The sequence below is a fragment of the Camelus bactrianus genome, chromosome 4 (genome assembly GCF_048773025.1).
Source record: "Camelus bactrianus isolate YW-2024 breed Bactrian camel chromosome 4, ASM4877302v1, whole genome shotgun sequence".
In the NCBI taxonomy this organism is placed as follows: Eukaryota; Metazoa; Chordata; class Mammalia; order Artiodactyla; family Camelidae; genus Camelus; species Camelus bactrianus.
This window is the reverse complement of record NC_133542.1, coordinates 91,581,407-91,596,995: the sequence shown is the minus strand read 5'-3', so window position 1 is coordinate 91,596,995 and position 15,589 is coordinate 91,581,407. Positions and strand designations below refer to the sequence as shown.

Here is a 15,589-nt window from a genome sequence, read left to right as displayed (position 1 = left end):
CCCCTCCCTATCATTTCCCCTCTCACCTTCCATCTGTAACAGGTCATTCTGCCCCGGTGGACATGGCCACTTGCAGTTGCAGGGTGACAGTTAATAATTTTTGACCTTAGAGATTTGTCTCCCAGTATTCCCTAGGCTAAAAGCACTGGGAGTTTCCTAGTCACCTAAGTGAGGATTATTTCTGAGAGTCTCCCTTTCGGGGCTGTGATAGGACAGTGTGGGGTGCCCCCCAGGGTTTTGTAGGAGCCGCATAGGGCTGCTTCCCAAAAGCAGCACCGAAGTTCCACTCGCTGCTTTCTTTAAAAGCTGTTGAATGTCATAACCACGAACAGGATTTCACTCCCGAGTCATTTCTGCTCACCCAGACAGCCTAATTATCATGAACAGATTATATAATTCTAGCTGATATTTTTAACAGTTTTAATAATTTGCATCCCCAAAACTAAGGTCTACATATTAAATACAGACTTGCTGAGCGAAATGCATAGTTTTCTTACATACTATAATAAAACAGTTACTGGTATGATCCTAAGGTTAATACTCCAGTTTGGTTCTGATTGCCTGGCCAGCATCAGGGCTGGGTATCAGCTACTGTGCTTCACAGGATGTTACCGCATCCCATGAATGAAAAGTTTCCAGGGTCTGTGTATTTGGGAACCACCGGGTTAAATGGGCCTTATTATGGCAGGACACACTCACCCTGGCAGTGTGTGCTGGAAATGCTCATTTGAGGGGAGGGGGCAGCAGACGACACAGAAGCCAGTCTGCCCACAGAACGCTTTCTTCAAGCATCTCACAGCACTTGGGTTTCACAGGACACACTTGAGGGAACAATGACCTGCTGGTTTGTTTGTTTTTTTAATTCAAATAATAATGTCAGTTTTAAGAGTGGGAATCAGTTTCCTGGCCTTATGGCACAATCGGGCGTGACTAAAGGTGACTTATTTTTCGTTTCAGGCGAAAATTTCACAATGTCAGCTTTGGCGGAGACCACAGCGATGACACGATCCGAGTGGTTGTGTCAGATTATATCTGAACCACCTGAGGAACTTTGAAAACTACACTCCGCTAGACACCCTACCAGGATGTTCTAAGAGGGCTCCGCGTGTGCCCATGAAAAAAAAGATTTCCCAGTTGGTTCTGAAATGCAGCCTTTGATCTAAAAATCCAATGGCCAGCATTTGGGCATCAGCCAAGAGTGTGCAATTCTTAAACCGCAATCCTACCAACTGATTTCTTTCATTCAATAAATATTAACCAAATGCGTACTCTGTTCTACCTCTATGCCTGCCATGGCTTGACTCCAAGCTAAAGTCAAACAAGGGAGTTCTGTTTTTCTTGTTTCAGCTTTAGTCTGCATTCTTCTGTTGGCTGTCGCGAATGGAGGACTCTTCACCTTCATCCAAACTGAATTATTTAGATACTTGAAAGAACTTTTCTCAAACAGATTTCCAGTAGATGTTTTATACATCCTATTGGAGTTCTTAAATAACAACATCTAAAAAGGGCAATCACGTATAAAAAGAGACACTTGTTAGAGTGGGATTTATAATTAGAAATATATATTTGGTCTTTGTCCCTCTTTTCTGGCACAGAGCTCCTAAAACCCTGGAAATTTCCTGAGTGATGAGAGCCATAAAGGTGTCTCTTGTTATGTTAATGGCTGACTTTCGGACCGCGCCTAGGGATGGGGGCTGGTTACCAGGAGAATCAACGACGTGACCAGAGGGTTAGCACTTTCAGTCCCACCCCCTGACCTCTGGGGAGGGGAAAGGAGCTGGAGGTTGAGCCAATTGTCAATGGCTTAATCAATCATGCTTACATAATGACGCCTCCATAAAACTCAAAGGACAGATTTCAAAGAGCTTCCAGGCTGGTGAACTCAAAGAGATTTAAAGACAGAAACTCTGAGCCCTTTCCCCATAACTTACCCTGTGCATCTCTTCCATCTGGCTGCTCCTGAGTTATATCCTTTCATAATAAACAGGCGATCTAGTAAGTAAAATGTTTCTCTGAGCTCTGTGAGCCTCTCTAGAAAGCCCAAGGAGGAAGCTGTTGGAACGTCCCATCTGTAGTCAATTGCTCAGAAGCACAGGTAATAACAATTTGACATCTCAAGCAGGGAAGGGGTGGGGCAGTCTCGTAGGACGGAGCCCTTAACATGTAGGGATCTGACGCCATCTCCAGGCAGACAGTGGCAGAACTGAGTTGAACTATAGGACATGCAGTTGATAAATTCCTTGGTGGCAGGATAAAAAGCCAACATTAAAATTGCTGACTAAAACCTTAATATACTAATAAAATATAAATTGAAAATGAATAAAAATCAGCAAGCAAGTTGGCTTACATAATCCATTTTTATTGTCTTACTTAAGAATACTCCCACTAGTAACCATTATCAAGTAACCAATATATATCAAGTACTTCTATGTAATGTCAGTTAAAAATTCTCCACTAACCCTTACAGGTATGTATTATCCTTGTTTTACAGGTAAAGAAAACTAAGTTACAGGTATGTATTATCCTTTTTACAGATAAAGAAAACTAAGTCAATGAGAAGTTATGTAACTGGCAGATTCTCTGATTCTCAGTGTGCACACCCGCTCATCAGATGGAGAGGAGAATGAGGTGGCTGTAGTGTCACCCCACTGAGCTCTAGGATTGGTCTGGGTGGACTGGGTGGTCTCTTGGACACCAAACAGCCTTCAGATGTAAATAGGTGCTATTTTAAAAGAGTCATGCGATCACATATGCTGAGCATATTAACATCTTACGACGTTTGGAGGTTTGTTTAAGCCATAGATGGTCCTAGTGAATCACAAACAGCTCATCTGAATCTGTTTGGGGAAGATGCTTAAATTACTATAGCGCCGACCCTGAACTGGACATAAGACACCCCAGTCTGGATGGAGACAGCAAAACTCAGGTAGTTGTCTCTAAGTCTGGGAAACCCCAAAGGAAGCTCTGCGGTGTCAGCAAACCTTGTTAAATGACACAGGAATGCCATTTGGATACATATTCTAATTTTTTACATAGAAAGGACGGCCAAATTAAACTGCCTCATCATACCAACCAAGAAACCTCCTTGAGAGCAGAGTCCAGATGTGGACCAAATGTTAAGGCCACATGATCAACTATTACTGGAAAGTGGCTGGGGATGACCATTCAAATGGAACAGCGGCACAGGTTAAGAAAATGAATTACTCCGGCAAGAGGTACAATAAACTAAAAGAACAGAAGTCAGCTTTAAGGAGTGCTGTATCATTTACGTGCTTACAGTACTAAACGTCGTCCACTATAGAATTGTGAGATTAGACGCCACACGTTACTATCTGGAGAACATGCATATATGTGACTACGATGCCTATGTATGTGTATATACGTTGAACCTCTGGAATTACCAACATGTAAGGGATCAGCAAGGAGGAGCCAACAGAAAAGACTGGGATACAGCTAGAAGATACAGGCTGAGAGGGAGTCCCAAGAAAGGAGTACTCAACAGGGCCAAAAGGAGCACAGAGGTCAGAGAAGGACTAATTACCCGCTGGATTTAGCAACCAGAGCCACTGGTGACCTTGACAAGAACAATTTCAGTAGATTGTTAAGGGCAAGAGCCAGCTCACAGTAGATGAAGGAAAGAAAGGGAAGCAAGGAAAACCTTCCAACATTCCATGCCCTCATCCATTTATTCTAGTGTGTGCTGAGTGGTCATGGGTGTACGCTGGCAGGGAAGGGAAGGAGAGAAACACGTTAAGGCTTTTTCATTTTTCCCAAGTGCTGGGAGCGCTACTGTCCTACAGAGCATTTAGTGTTGTGATCCATTCACCCGTGCTTTACATAATGATAGAGTGCAAACTGCTGAAAACATCAGCAGTTACGTACGTGATGGACACTCAGGACGGAACAAGCCTTTAGGCAAGAGATCTTGACAGTGGTCCAGGTGAGCCATGATTTACCTGCTGGGTCTAGTGTCTTCTTCACTCCAGGTCACCCATTCCCTGAAGACTGAGGTCCTGAGCACATCTGGACATTTCTGCAGCATCAAACGGTATCTTCTCAAAATGAAAGTCCCTCCACCTTGCATAGAGCATCTGAACTCCTGTTTCAACATCCTCTACCACAAAACTTTCAATTTTTATAACTGGAATCTCAAATGCCCTATACCTCACGTGGATTCCCCAGTCATGGCTACAGTTCGGCCTGGCACAGAATATCTTTGCTTTCTTCTCAAAACTCCCAAAGTTCTTCGGTCTGGGGTGTAACTTACTCACAAAGTGCTCCCTGAAAGCATCTCCAATCACGGTGAAATGGCATTCCTACAAATGAAGGGATCGAATGGCATACAAAACAGAAAGTTAGGACTAGAACATAATTGTGATAAAAAAAAAAAAAAAAGAGAAAACTCCAGAGTCATATGAGATGACAAGAAGGTGGGATTCCACTTATTTTACAGACGGAGCAAGCAGGAAACGCAGATTCACCCCAAGGGCAGAGCGGACTCGTGCAGCCTGCCTCCCCGTGTCATGGGTGGAGGTGCAAGTCAGGTGATGGGGGACTAAGTCCACCTCATGAAGAGGAAGACTAGGAAGTTTCCAGGAGGCCTGGCTCCTGAAAATAGATACTCTTTATTAATTCAGAGACAAAGGGATATTTGTCGAAGCTCTGTGAAGCCTGAGCTCACCAGTGGCCCTGACAGGAATAATCGAAAGGATACAGAGAAGAACAGCAAGGGGTCAGTGTGTATCTGAAGAGGGTCGAGGGCTAATGTGTCCACTGGCCCCGCCCACGGTCAATGTTAGAATAAACCTGAAAAAAGGTTACAGTGCACAGAACCAATGCAGATCCTACATACCAGTCCCTCAGGAAAACATAATTGAAAAGGGTCATTTCAATAGAAAATCACCCAAATTGGAGCTGAACGGATACTTTGCAGCTAAAGAAAAAGACTCAGCAAGGTATGGGAACTTGCCAGTCTCACCCCTAATACGCTTCTTGGTCAAACATCGGACTGATGAGAGACTTCTGAAGACCAAACAGAAGCCTAAAGTCATAACCCATCATCTGGACAGGCCCAGGCACCCCACCCTCCCCAGTCAGCAGCAACAGAGTTACATTCAATTTTTTGTCTTTGGAGATTTTTCGAACCCTTTATCTGAAAGTGTTAAGGAAAAAAAAAACAGAGGGAAAGCAGACCTGCAGATGTCATGCTTTTAAAATAAGGAGATTTTGCTTCTATTGTAAAAGTGACCCCTGTTCCCCAAAAGAAAGTTTAGACAACATAAAATAATAAAGAGAGAGAAAAAAAATCATGGAGTCTCATTGTAAAATATTAACACATTCTAGTACATTTCCTCTAGCCTTTTTTTGTACAAAGGTAAGTGTTTTTGCTGGTGGTGGTGACGGTGGCATTGCTGCTATGATTTCACACTGCTATAATCATAGCACATTTACTATTTTGTATCCTGGTTATTTTTTTCTACTTTACTATTAGCTTGTAAGAAGTTTTTCATTATACTACAGAAGCTCCCTAATCATTTTCTTTAGTAAACCTTATTTTGGAGTCATTTTTAGATTTACAGATAAGTTGCAAAGATAGTCCAGAGAATTCCTGTATACCCTTCACCCAGGTTCAGCTTCCCTGAATGTGAACATCTTACAGAGATAGCACATTTGCCAAAACTAAAAAATTAATATCAGCGCATTACTATTAACTCAACTACAGATTTTGCCACTCTTTCTAATAACATCCTTTATCTGTTCTAGGATCGAATCCAGGATACCGCGTTGCATTTAGCATAACCATTTATCTGTAATGGCTACATAATCCTTAATTAAGTAGCGGCGCAGCAATTTTTAAACCATTTTTTAAAATTGTTGAACATTAAGGATTTCTTTTAAAATTTTTAGCCTTTTAAAAATGCATGGGCCATGGCCATGACAACAACAGAAATAACAGAATTCTATTACTCTAAATATACTATAAATATCTCACTGATAGGGAGCTTTAATTAGTGCTAAAAAGTGACCCAGTGCTCTTTGTTAAAAAGGCTACTTACCTCCACCACTCTTATATCAGCTGTATAACATGCAAAGGCTTTGCATTTTCTGCAGAGCAGTTTTTTATTTTTCTTATCAGGCACAGGCATTGCTTTTCCTTGATTATCCCTGATGAACTTTTCATGAATCTGTATCTGGTGAATCTAGATGCAAGACAAAACAAAACAAAAAACTCTCAAATACGTAATTTGAGTATAACTAGTATAAACACACACACATATGTATGTATGTAATCGCTCATTTCTATACAAACATACAGTACCTGGCTTTGTTTATAAACATTCCACAGATAATTTTATTGATTCTCCTAACTCTTTGATAGTCAATGTTTAACTGTGGCTTCCAGTCAGTCTTTCAATTTCTTCATCAAACATGCCCGGAAAAGCACAAAAGATATCCATAAAACAGTCATGTGAACCACACTTTCTACCCCGTAGTTGGCAAAACTTTAAAAATCCTTCACAAAACCAAAATCTGAGGCTGAGCTGGGGAACCTAGATTCCCACTTTGCAGGGCTGTTTGAAATCACTTCAACACCCCCACCTGGTGGTGCCAGGGAAGGCTAAATAGGGAGCCAGGATTTTCAGTCCTGCCAAATGGTAGCCATCCTCACCTGTGGTGTCAGTGGAGACCATGTTGGGGCCAGAACTCCCATCCCCACCCAGCAGTAAACCCTTGCTGGTATCAATAGTGGCTGAATGGGAAATCTAGATTTCTACCTCCACCTGGCAGTGAAGAAACAGTGTCCCCACCTCCCCTGCCAGAATGATATCAGAAAAAGCCACCTAACACAGGTCAAATAAGAAACCAAATCTCATCATATAGTATGAAAATGTCTGAGTTTTGATTAAAAAAATCACTCTTCACACCAAAAACCAGAAAGATCTCAAACTGAATTTAAAAAAAGACAACCAAATGGACGCCAACACTGAGATGACAGAGACGTCAGAATTTATCTGACAAAGATTTTAAACTACCTATAATAAAAATGCTTCGGTGAGTAATCCCCAACACTCTTGAAACATGAACAAATATAAAGGCTCAACAAAGAAATGGAAGATATAGAGAAGAGCCAAATGGAAATTTCAGAACTAAAAGATGTAATAACTGAAATAAAAAGCTTAGTGGATGGGCTCAGCCACAGAATGGAGAGGTCAAAGGAAAGAATCAGTGAGCTAGAAGATGGACTAGAAATGACCCAGTCTAAACAGCAGGAAGAACACAGATCTAAACAAACAAACAAACAGAGACTCAGGGACTTTTAGGACCATTTTAAAAGATCTAACATTTAAGACACTGGGGTCCTGGAAGGAGACGGGAAAGAGCAGAGCTTAAAAAGGACTCAAAGAAATAATGGCTGAACACTTGCCAAATTGAACACAATGTAACATAAACATACAGATACAAGATGCTGGACGAATCCAAATAGGATAAACCCAAAGAAACCACACCAAGATACATTATAATTAAACTTCTGAAAACTAAAGACATAGGAAAAAAAATCTTAAAAGCATCCAGGAAAAAAAAAAAAAAGACACCTTACTATAGGGGAAAAACCAACTGAATGACACCAGATTTCTCATCAGAGACCACAGAGACCATGGAGACCAGAAGAAAGTGACACGATATTTTTCAAATGCTGAAAGAAAAACCTGTCAACCCAGACTCCTATGCCCAGCAATAGATCCATCAAAAATAAAGGGGAAACCAAGACATTCTCAGATGAAGAGAAACTAAAAGAATTTGTTCACCAGCAGACCTTTCCTAAGAGAAGAGCAAAAGGAAGTCCTCTAAACAGAAGGTCATGATAAAAGAAGAAAACTTGAAACATCATGGAGGAAGACAAGACACGGTGATTCCCACGGCGTCAGCTGTGGCAGGATCTGCTCTGTCCCACTGCTTTGTGGTGCTGCCTCTATCGCATCGGCCTACATTTTCAAGCGGTGTTCCAGGTGAAACCAGGCAGCCCCGGGGCGAATCCTGTTCCTGCTACTTACTTACTAGCTGTGTGATTTGGGGCAAATGCCTCAGTTTCCTCATATACAAAATGGGAACAATAAAAGCAGTTACTCTGTGGGCTGTTGGGACGTATCATGAGTTCATAATTGCTCAGGACTGCCTTGCAGAGGTTTAATGCTCCCTGGTGTTAACCTCGGTCGGTGAGGCGAGTCTTCTGCTAAGAACCATGAAGATGTTAAATGATAGGGATTTGAACTTAAGCATTGGGTAGGGCGATACCCATTCATGAGTTATTTTAGAAATGACAGAGCTATTTTCATTCATTTATTCTTCTATATAAACTATGTGACCATTTTATCAAGTTAAAAATATGTATACTTTGATTATGGGATGTGATACACCTATAAGTGAATTTGGGGTGAATGCACATCTTTAAAATAGTCAGTCATTCCAATTAGGAACACGGCATTTCTTTTCTTCAGTCTTAATTTACCTCCTACCTCTCAGTAACCTCTTTTTAGTTGTCCTTATTTATACTTCAGACATTTCTGGTGAGGCCAGTAGAAGTAGTAGTTAAACAGATGAGCTATGCCAGCTCCACCCCTAACTAGCACTGAAGATTTTCATGCCTCAGTTTCCCCCCTAGAGCATGCCATAAGAAGCTTTACCACATGGATCACTGTGAGGCCTGTCGACGTAAATAAAGCATTTGCAGGGCTCGGTGGAGAGTCCCTGTTTTACCCATAGGAGCTGCAGTCATGGTTGTCACCGTAAATGGAAGTGTCCCTCCCCCTTCTATCTCCTACTGGTTACTGATCATCTATAGAGAATCCACTCATCTCTAAAGCATTTTAAATTCAAATAAAATCTGATTTATATTTTTAAAATGTAGGCCTGGAATATAGGTTAGGAAAACAATCAAAATATGATTTTCTCTCCCCCTACTCCCCACCCCATCCCACTGGAAGTTATCTTTCTTGTTTTTTGTAAAAATAAAGGATGTTTATGCCTCTTATTTTCAATTCAATTTTTCACTGCTGTAAAACTGTTACATGATGTGTACTTATCCCATTGTTTCTTTTGGACAAATTTCTAGAAATGAAATTCCTGGGTTACACAACATACATTTCTCTATGAGCAGTTTTAATTTCTTTTTCTTAGACATGGTTCTGATCACTACATAAGGTAGACTCAGGGTAGGAGGAATGTGATAGGAAAAAGGGTAAAAATATAAATTTGCTGTTTGGGCATCCAATTTTTAAAAATTCACTTCTATCTAATGATATTCAGTTATATACTGAAATTCAATTAAATACTAGTAATCGCAAATATTTTAAATGTTGCTAAAGGCAAGACATATAAATCCTAACGAATTAAAACTAACTCTTACTGCTACACTTAACCCTAAGTAAAACTCAGTAACTGGATGAAGAGGCTCAACCCAGGTCACAACTGAAGTCTGCAGCCATTGCTTCCCCATCCCACACCTGCGGATGAGAAGCAGCCTAACTGCACACACTGGAAGCGGAAAAAGCGAGGCTAGGAAACCCTGATTGTGTGCAGTCACAGGTACCCATCATGTCGGAAGTTCTTCCGTCAAAATGAACTTTCTTTCACCCCATATCCTATTCTCAACTCGTAAGAAAGGAGAGTAGGGTTCCTCATTTTGATTCCAAATGACCCAGCAGTGAAAAATACCCATTCTGCCTTTTTCCTCCAGGATGAAGTACTACCAAATCCTGAAGCTTCCCTCACGGAAATAAGTTCTTGGATACGTGGGGGCTGTCTACCTGCTCAGATGGCTGCAGCGCTCTGGTGAAGGGCAGCCACACATACACAAGGGACAACGCAGCTACCAGCTACCAGCTACCAGCGACCCCTGGCCACACTTGTTCTGGGCCCCTGCTCATTCTTTACCACTTCTGCCCGTTCTCGATCGATGGGCGTCAGGGAAATCCCAAATGCGATTTTTTTTTTTGATTGAAGTACAGTCAGTTACAGTGTGTCAATTTCTGGTGTACAGCAGAATGTCCCAGTCATGCATATACAGACATATTCTTTTTCATTAAAGGTTATTACAAGATATTGAACATAGTTCCCTGTGCTATACAGAAGAAATCTGGTTTTTTTAAACTATTATAAAAACAGATATACAGTGGCTAACACTTGCAAATCTCAGACTCCCAAATTTATCCCTTCCCACCCCTTCTCCCTTCAAAACGCTATTAAGTAGCCTAATTCAACAGATATTTAAGCCACTGTCTCCTCATCCCACTTTTTTTTTTCTTTTGGAGGCAGGGAGGTAATTTGATTTATTTATTTTTAATGGAGGTGCTGGGGGTTGAACCCAGGACCTCAAGCTTGCTAGGCACACACTCTACCACTGAGCTATACCCTCCCCCCATTTTCTCACCCGACTCTTCGACCTAGTGTGCTGGCTACAGTGAATGTCTATGTATCTGCTCCAGCCTCCATCTTCCTCAATAGACTATTACTCTATTGCTTTTGCCACATATGAGTCTAAGCAACTTGTCATGCAGTGGAGGGGATAAAAATTATTGCAAAGCTAATATGGTTTTAAAGCCTTTACTGGCAACTTCCACATATTCTACAAAATGGGGAAGTGGCTAAGTGAAAAAACTCTATCCTCAGAAAAACTAAGAGGAACTAAAGAATTTCCCTGCAATTCTTCTCCCTGAAAATGTGGAAGAAGTATTTTTACATATCTTGGTCTTCTAACCTTAAGAAGAAATTTTTTTAAAATCAGTCAACACTGATTAAATATTACAATTTTTCTTAAAATAAGTGTTAGTTTACTTTAGCTCATTAATTGCTTCTCGTTACTTTTTGAGCATAAAAATTATGACTTTTAAAAATTATGACCATTATGGAATTAGTCTAGTGAACTGTAAGACATCTTCATGAAGTTAAGGTATGCCTCACACATCTGTGCGATAACAACTCCCATTTCTGAGCACTTACTTTACATCAGGCACCATAGTAAGCAGTGCATACATCTCACTTTATGCCCCAAACTGCCCTGTGAGTTAAATACTGTTATTTTCCCAAATTTGTGAATATGGAGACTGATGATTTCAAAGAGGAGCTACCTGAACACACACATTTTGTAAGCGGCAGTTCTAGGACTGGAATCACTAATTCTAATGATAAAGCTCTCCCCCAGGCCTGCAGGGTTCAGTGCTCCCAGAGGTTCTGACATGCAGTGTCTGCAAATGGTCTGAGAAATAGAGGGTGTCTGTGTATATGTGTGGGTGTGTCTTTCCCCATGTGTTATAAAGAAAATTACAATCAAACTAAGGTCACTACCAAGAGGCTGGATGAATATGGTGCCCCTCCAAAGTTCACACTGCTATCCAGACCTACAAACAGGTCTTCTAACACTGGGCACACCTCCCACGCACAGTGCACTGGGAGCTTTTCCCAGGGGACTCCGGATGTTAGAGAGACAGCGATTTGAGGAAAAGATGAACTAAGAACTGTGTCTTGCAGTGTTAGGGTGTAGTCCTCAAAAAATACTATCAACTTAAGAGTAACTCAAGCTCAGTTTGCCTTGTAGATCTAAAAACGTGACTTCAGGTATTAGCACTAATAAAATATATTTTAACTCATTGAGACTTAAAGCAGAATGAATCTGATGTTCACTGCAGGATGAAATGTTAAGGATAAACTTATGGTTCTAAAACAACACTCAGAGCAATATGATACCAGGTGCTAGCCATGCTCACACTCCCTGTTTGTCACTTGTAGTCAGAGTCTGAAATATTAACACAGATGCAAAGACTCACCTTTTCTTTAAATGCTGCTTCATCCCATGTCTGCACGTTTACAATGGAGTCATTCATCATTTTTTCCTTGTATATGTTTATTTTTTCTTTTTCAATTACATCATCATTACTAGTCAGAAGGAAGCACTTGCTCCCTCTTGCTCTTCCTCTGCCTGTTAGAAAATAAATAGTTTAGTGTCTTTGACTTAAAACTCTGCTAAATCTGAGAATATGTACACAAAGGGATACGGGTATTCCTAAAATTCAACACTGGTTCACTGAATCCCACTTTCTAGACAAGCCGAGCTGGTGGGGTGTGGAGTGAAATGCAGGTGTGCACATGTGGATAAACAAGAAGCCCACCTTTGATGGGCTTCCTCAGGGTCTCCGTGGCGCACTGTGACTGAATAGGCATGTTATTAGAAATACTGCTTAAAGACAACCCAACATGAACCATCAGGATGATACGGTGAGGGCCCTAAGATGAATAATAGACAGATCCTCCCTCAAGAGCCTTCTAGGAAATGAGGAAATAACATGTCCACAACCACCAGAACACAGGTGGAAAACTAGTGCTCTGAGAAAGACAGATATAAAGGGTTATGGGCAGTCAAAAGAGAGATTACTGCCAGCTGGGAGAATTAGGGACAGGCGACGGGGAGGCAGCAGAAGAGGTAGAACAATGATCAGCAGCAACAGTACGTGGACAATTCGTTCAACGAGGGAAAAATGAAGTCAGATTGGCTGGATTCAGGGGCTCATGGATAAAGGGGAATCATGGCGAATGAGGCTGGACAGATACATGGGCGCTGGATTGTGAAAAACTCTTCAACAGCAAGCAAGTTGGGGAAATGCTAGAGTTTCTATCCAGGGAAGTGACATGCTCAGAGCTGTTTTTCAAGAAAAGTAATGCAGCAGCTGTTGTTACGGAAACTAGAAAAAGGAAGAGGGACCAGTCAGGAGATCATCTAGTTCAAGTGGGACAGGACTCCCTGGAGTATCTCTTCTGGAGTAGAGGGGGCCACCAGCACCATAAACACAGCTGCGAAAGGTCCACACGTCGACTGCTGAAGCCTCAATCAAACTTGGAATTATCCTTTCATAAATATGTCAGCCAGTGTTGGTCAAGTAAACAGTAATCATTGTGAACAAGAACCAAAATAGGGTATATGTTAGTGGATGAAACTGCAGTCACCCCGTCCTGACCAGGTAAGCCAGCTTTAGGGCCAATGATACGGGGGTCCACTGTGCCATTGGTCACAGTAAAGGAGAAAGGCTGGAGTGACAGACATGCTCACAAACCAGATGATGGCAGTCCTCCAGTAATGGCCCCAAAGCTTCTCTTACCTCTGGTTTGGATCATTTTGATGACATTGCCCACATACTCATACAGGATGACCAGATTGCACTGAGCAATGTCGATGCCTTCGTCAGCAACCGAGGTGGCGATCAGAATTTTGTTATCTCCGTTGGTTCTGAATGTATCCAATACACACTTCTGCGCTAGGAGGGTCATTCCTGTGTCAGAGGCAGAGGGTACTGTATAACTCACCAAAGAAGGAACTTTACCCTTCAAAAGAACAGCTATGAATTATGACACGCAGGCCCTGGGATGTCAGGAACTGGGGTAAGCGCTTTGTATTCATGGTCTCACAGCAACCCTGGGCAGTAGGGCCGATCCCTGTCACTGTTTTAGAGAGGACATTTGAGGTAGGGTCTAACAACTCGGACTCTGCCACAGCCTCGGCTCAGATCCCAGCTGTGGTGCTTACAAGCTATGTGGCTTCCGTCATATTATTGCAAAACAAATATTGACTTTTCTGCACAACTATCAAGAGTTAATTGTCACACCTTTGCACGTGTATAGAAGTTTTCAGCTGACAAGATGTTTTTCACATCTACCTACTCACTGGAACATCACAAGACCCTTTCAGGATGATGTGGCAAGTGTTTTATTTATTTACTTGTTTGTTTTTATTGAAGTATAGTCAGTTTACAATGTTATGTTAATTTCTGATGTACAGCATAGTGATTCAATTTTTTATATATACATATATATTTCTTTTCATATTCTCTTTCATTATAGGCTATTACAAGGTACTAAATATAGTTCCCCGTGCTGTACAGTAGGACCTTGTTGTTCATCTGTTTTATATATAGTAGTTAGTATCTGCAAACCCAAACTCCCAATTTATCCCTCTTCCCTTTTTCCCCCTACAAGTTTGTTTTCTATGTCTATGAGTCTGTTTCTGTTTTGTAAATAAGTTCATTTGTGGGCTTTTTTTTTTAGACTCCACATATAAGTGATATCATATGGTATTTTTCTTTCTCTTTCTGGCTTACTTCACTTAGAATGACAATCTCCAGGTCCATCCATGTTGCTGCAAATAGCATTATTTTATTCTTTTTTATGGCTGAGTAGTATTCCATTATATATATTTATATATCTCAACTTCTTTATTGATATGGCAAGTGTTATGATTCCCCGTTATGACAGATTTCCATGACCCACTTCTACTTTTGCGTTGCACTTCCAGTCCCCTCAGGGGCAACAACTCTCCTCTCTCCCCTCTACCTTCCTTGGAACCCTGGCCCTGATGGTGAAGACCTTGAGGTTTTGGAGGTATGATAAGCTAATAGGCTAGCGAGTAGCAGAACTGGGCCTTGAATTTCAGTTAGGATCCCACTAGGGTGCAGGTCTCAGCCACTGAAACGCTGAGAAGAGAAAGGATTCCAGTGGTCTCTACCCCAGAGTGAACAGAATTTATAAAAGCTCCAATTTTTTCCTAGTATACTGGCAGCCAAAATTTGCAGATATGTTTTGTTGAGGACAGAACAATTTCTTTTCACTATCATCTTCTACATAACAATGAACATACCCAAGACAGACACCATACTTTAAGCATTTCTGAACTTATCCATTTGTTTACCAAATATTCATTCAGCAATTGTGGTCTGTCTGATAAGGATAGAATGGTTAAAAGGTTCATTTTTATCTATAAGTTCTCAATGGATGTGGATGGATGGATGCATAGATGGATGAACAAACAAATAAGAAAATATTTACTGGGTTCCTATTTGTAGAGGAATAACAAAGTTCAAAAATCAAATTGGACTCATGCTGGAGTCAGACGGCAGAGAACTTTGAATTCTAACCACAATAATGTGGTGTTGGACTTCATTTGGTAGGCCAACTTTTCAAAACATGACTTTACTTTTTAGATTCACAAAGTTTAAAATTTGCATAAGGGGAAGTGCAAAGATGTTGACTGAGGACTCACAGCAAGGGGACTTCTTACTATAAACAACACTAAATAAGGAACAGTGAGGACCTGTCATGGCCGGTCACTGAGGTGGGAGGAGCACAGGTCAGGACCAGCCACCTAGGATCCTCCTGGATGACAACAGAGGTGGCCTTTCATCCTTTAACCATTCCCTACCTAGATTTCAGCATTGGACATTTTTTTTTAAGTTGTAAAATATATAATACGCACAAAAGCATCTACAGTTTAAACAATGCAAACACAGAAACGGAACATTTCTATTTCGAATTGATCTACTGATTGAGAACTTGTTCGGGAAAGTAACATGCTCAAACAACATTTCAAGAAATAACTCTGGTTTCACCTGTGAGACATATGGAAGGAGGCACTGTCTACAGGTTTTTGACATCTGAGCACTGTGAGGGCTTTCTGATGCATCACCTTGGCCAGGCTGAACCACAGTCCCCAGATATTCACCTAGGGGCTTCTGTGAAGGGAGTCTGCAGGTACTATTAGTGTTCATAA

The 15,589-nt window shown here is 41.2% G+C and overlaps 2 protein-coding genes across 3 annotated transcripts in view; one reads left to right on the top strand and one right to left on the bottom strand.

Moving 5' to 3' along the window:
• The window catches only part of ACO1 (aconitase 1), a 50,683-nt gene extending 49,421 nt beyond the window's left edge, over window positions 1-1,262 (top strand). Inside the window, exon 22 of the transcript XR_012506787.1 lies at window positions 958-1,262. The gene's annotated coding sequence lies outside the window, so the exon portion shown is untranslated. The remainder of the gene's footprint in view (window positions 1-957) is intronic.
• A 1,076-nt stretch (window positions 1,263-2,338) lies between these two features.
• The window catches only part of RIGI (RNA sensor RIG-I), a 56,125-nt gene continuing 42,874 nt past the window's right edge, over window positions 2,339-15,589 (bottom strand). For both annotated transcript variants that reach the window (XM_074363167.1, XM_010967358.3), the window contains exons 15-18: window positions 13,149-13,319; window positions 11,823-11,974; window positions 6,057-6,200; window positions 2,339-4,316 (exon numbers count right to left, since the gene is read on the bottom strand). In XM_074363167.1, the coding sequence (XP_074219268.1) occupies window positions 3,978-4,316; window positions 6,057-6,200; window positions 11,823-11,974; window positions 13,149-13,319 (806 nt within the window). In that variant the 3' untranslated portion in view covers window positions 2,339-3,977. The remainder of the gene's footprint in view (window positions 4,317-6,056; window positions 6,201-11,822; window positions 11,975-13,148; window positions 13,320-15,589) is intronic.